Genomic DNA, 4012 nt, shown 5'->3' with positions numbered 1-4012 from the left:
GATAGATGTATAATTATAAAATAATATACAATTAATTTAACTAAATTCATCATCTTTGCATATTCAGAAGATATTGAATTCAATTATTATGTCAATGTGATAATATTTACTTTCATCATTTACACAAATATTGCATTTTATGTTAACGTTAATGTATATAATTTTAATTAAATGACGCTACACACAGGTCATATACTAAAATTAGCATATTTAAAACTACAGATAATACGAATTTCTACATCCTTCTTGAAACAAAACAGAACGAGTGAAAAAAATTACTCCACCCACTACTACTAGAAACTAGAAATGGAGTGGGTAGTTTCGGTAATTGAGGGTTCTTCTCAACCTGCTCCCCCGCCTAGGGTTTTATTAGATGGTCAATATATAAACTAAATGATCACACAATTCTTCTTCTTCAGCTGTCTGCATCTCCTTCTTCAGGCCGTCAAAGTAAAACCCTAGGATTGGAACCCAATTTGGTGAGTCCCAAAATCTCTCTTTTCCTCTACACTATTATTCATTTGTCAATCTGCTTAACTCTTGTGATATTGTTATTATAATTGGAAACGACAGGGTTTTTTGTGGTGTGAGAAAATGGCAACAGTACCAGGGCAATTAGTGTGGGAAATCGTGAAGAAGAACAACTCCTTTTTAGTGAAGGAGTTTGGTAATGGTAGCGCTGGTGTTGTGTTTAGCAAAGAGCCTAACAATCTTTACAATCTTCACTCTTACAAGCACTCTGGTTAGTGCTTCACTACTTTCAATTTCTCAAATTCATTTACTTACTCAAATATTGAACTTTGATGTGATGTTTATTTTCTATTAGACTAATTTTGAACCATTAAAAATTTAGTTATTAAAGCACATAAAAGATAGGGAACTAGGGCGATACATATTAGCTGAGAATATGTTTTAGCACTTTTACGGCAGGTCTTATGTTTTCTAGGAGAGGTTTAACCTTTCAGAAATTTATGAATTTCTAATCCCTTTTATTGTTATTTGCATAATAGTGACATGAACAACAACAACAACGACCCAGTAAAGTCCCACTAAGTGGGGTCTGGGGAGGGTAGTGTGTATGCAGACCTTACCCCTACCCCGATAGGGCAGAGAGGCTGTTTCCGATAGACCCTCGGTTCAGGAAGATGAAAATAAAACAAGAAAAAACAATTTATCAGTAACATCAACATAACCATAGAAATAATGACAACATCCTAAAAACCATAAAATAGATAGACATGCAATAACCATAACCCACAACTAAGGTCTAGAGCTATGGAAAACAGTAAGGTTAGCGTGAACTCTACATTAACCACAAGCCTGTCTAGGACCAACCTACTCAAACTCGCTTCACCCCCGGAATGGAGGAGGAGAAGCTCGACTACCAACCTATCCTACAACCCTAATGCTCGACCTCCAAACCTTCCTATCAAGGGCCATGTCCTCGGAATTCTGCAATCGTGCAATCGTGTCAGGTCCTCCTGCCTGATCACCTCTCCCCAATACTTCTTAGGTCGTCCTCTCCCTCTTCTCGAACCCACTAAAGCCAGCAGCTCACACCTCCTCACCGGAGCATCCAGGCTTCTCCTCCGCACGTGCCCGAACCATCTGAGCCTCGCTTCCCGCATCTTGTCTTCCACAGAGGCCACACCCACCTTCTCCCGAATATCGTCATTCCTAATCTTATCTATCCTAGTGTGCCCGCACATCCACCTTAACATCCTCATCTCAGCTACCTTCATCTTCTGGATAATAGTGACATGAGATGATTCAAAATGGAGTATTGTGGTTAGTGAAGATTCATATGGCCGATCCCAACTTTTGGGACTGAGGTGTAGTTGTTGTTGTGGTAAATTTTCCCATCACAACTAATTTAATGCACGAGTCAATTTATTGTATTAATGTCGTGTTCAGCCAAATGCCCTGGATATTTGGTATGAGAATGAAATGGATACTGAAATAGCAGAATGTATAAGGAGCATTATAGCCGACCCCAACTACTTTGCGGTTGAGCTTTAGTTGATTGATAGATTGCCTTTGAACCAACATATAGAAACTAAAGTTGTTACTTGGATTGTGTGATAATATATTATTTTTGACATTTTAGAAATTTTGGTTTGCCATGCCTCAAGTTACCATATAGTTGAGCTGTTGTTGTATTGATTTTGTAGGCCTAGGAAACAAGAAAACTGTGACTATCCAGGCTGGAGGCAAAGATCAATCTGTGTTGCTTGCTACAACGAAGACCAAGAAACAGAACAAGCCTTCAAGCTTGCTAAATAAATCTGCAATGAAGAAAGAATTCCGCCGCATGGCCAAGGCCGTTTCTAACCAGGTAGAGATTTTATTGACCTTTTCTGAAGACTGGGCAGGATCAAATTTACTGCATTATAGTTACTTTATAACTGGGAAATGTATATTATGCAATAACCTAAACTGGGTTCTTTATGCTTAGGTTCTCTCCATAATGTAACCTAAAATGGGTTCTTAGTTTGCTGATTATATTGTGAAGAGATTGTACTCAATCAACAGTAAAGTTTACTTCCCAGAGAGCTAGATAAAATTGCTCATAAAGATGATATGTTGGTTATTATGTATTGTTTGCTTTCTTCCTCACTGGTTATAGTGCTCTTGATGTTTGTTCACATAATGAAATTCCTCAATAAACACAAAAGCATTAAGATCTCTAACCTTTATATTACAAGCTCAATTTTAGTTTGCTTTCTAGGATGGTCAATTTCTATCAAAGTGTTCATTTTAAGCATTTTTGTAATTTAAAGACTGGTCCTAATTAGGGATGGATATTTGGGGTGAGAACTATCACTTCTATATAGTATAAGCAAAATGCTATTGATTACTGAAATTCAGGTCAACCAATCCAAACCAAATAGTCCTCAAGAATCCTTATGTGGAATATTATCTGGTACTTGACTTTTAGAAATCGTAATGAACCCTATCCAAACCATTTTGACTAAATTGTTGATGTTTCTGTTGTATCTGCCTCAGTTCTTCAAAAAGTTCCTCACTGTTTTATCTCTTAGCACTCTCTCCTCATTATGTTATTTTGTGTGCTGCTTATTGTATCACCTGAGCTAATTAGCCCTTTGCTCTAGTAACTGTTCAATAATCAGTGCCTTTATCAAAAGATCTTCAACACTAATGATGTTAGGTTATTTGGATAAAGTGTTACATGGCTCAATTCATGATTGGTCTTGTATACAGGTTGCAGACAACTATTACAGGCCAGATCTGAAGAAGGCAGCCCTTGCAAGGTTGAGTGCTGTGAACAGGAGTCTCAAGGTCGCCAAGTCTGGTGTCAAGAAGAGGAACAGACAGGCCTAGAATATGAAATGTTACATTGCACGAGTTTGTGATGCCATGTTCTCTCATTAAGTACCAAAGTTTTGCTTTTCGATTTTATGTTTTAATCTTTCTTTTCAAAAAGCTGTCGGGAAGCCTTGCTTTTGGATTAAATAGACTTTATGATCATTTAGAAAGATCCATTCAATTTGTGGAAGCTGTGGTATATTGGACGTTTATGAATGGTACGTTCCTTAGTTCTGCCTTATATTGTTGCATTTCTTTCGTAACGCGTGCTTAATTGGATTAGCTGCTGAGTTGGTATGGTTAGAGTGTGGTCTGGAATTAAGTATATCTCAGATTGTAAATATGAAAATTCAATAGCAATTAAAAATGAAAGTCTCTGGTACATGGGGAGTAACACAAACCTTAAATGTGACATTAAGGGTCCTATAGCAGTATTAGGTAAAAGGGAGTTTTATAAACTAAACTAATTACCCTTGCATACCCATTAATTACGATTAAAAGGGACCTAGTTGTTAAGATTAAAAAAATTAAAAAATGACTTATTTAGTACTATATACTGTTATATTATATTGTGTACTATAACAGTATAATGTTACTATAATCATAACTTTAGCTTTGCACAATAGCACCTAGATGATTCAACAAATAGCAGTCGAAGTATGCTATTATGGTATATTGTATAGTA

General features: G+C 36.6%; 1 protein-coding gene across 1 annotated transcript; it reads left to right on the top strand.

Annotated features, from left to right (window-relative positions):
- The first annotated feature begins 340 nt into the window (after positions 1-340).
- LOC107809779 (large ribosomal subunit protein eL28z) lies at positions 341-3568 on the top strand. Its single transcript, XM_016634468.2, has 4 exons — positions 341-479; positions 574-742; positions 2172-2335; positions 3223-3568. Exons 2-4 carry the CDS (start codon positions 595-597, stop codon positions 3340-3342), a joined length of 432 nt encoding a protein of 143 aa, XP_016489954.1. The 5' UTR covers positions 341-479; positions 574-594; the 3' UTR covers positions 3343-3568.
- The last annotated feature ends 444 nt before the right edge of the window (positions 3569-4012 follow it).

The sequence above is a fragment of the Nicotiana tabacum genome, chromosome 20 (genome assembly GCF_000715075.1).
Source record: "Nicotiana tabacum cultivar K326 chromosome 20, ASM71507v2, whole genome shotgun sequence".
Lineage (NCBI taxonomy): Eukaryota > Viridiplantae > Streptophyta > Magnoliopsida > Solanales > Solanaceae > Nicotiana > Nicotiana tabacum.
Note: the sequence above shows the minus strand (reverse complement) of the source record. Positions and strands in the feature narration are given on the sequence as shown.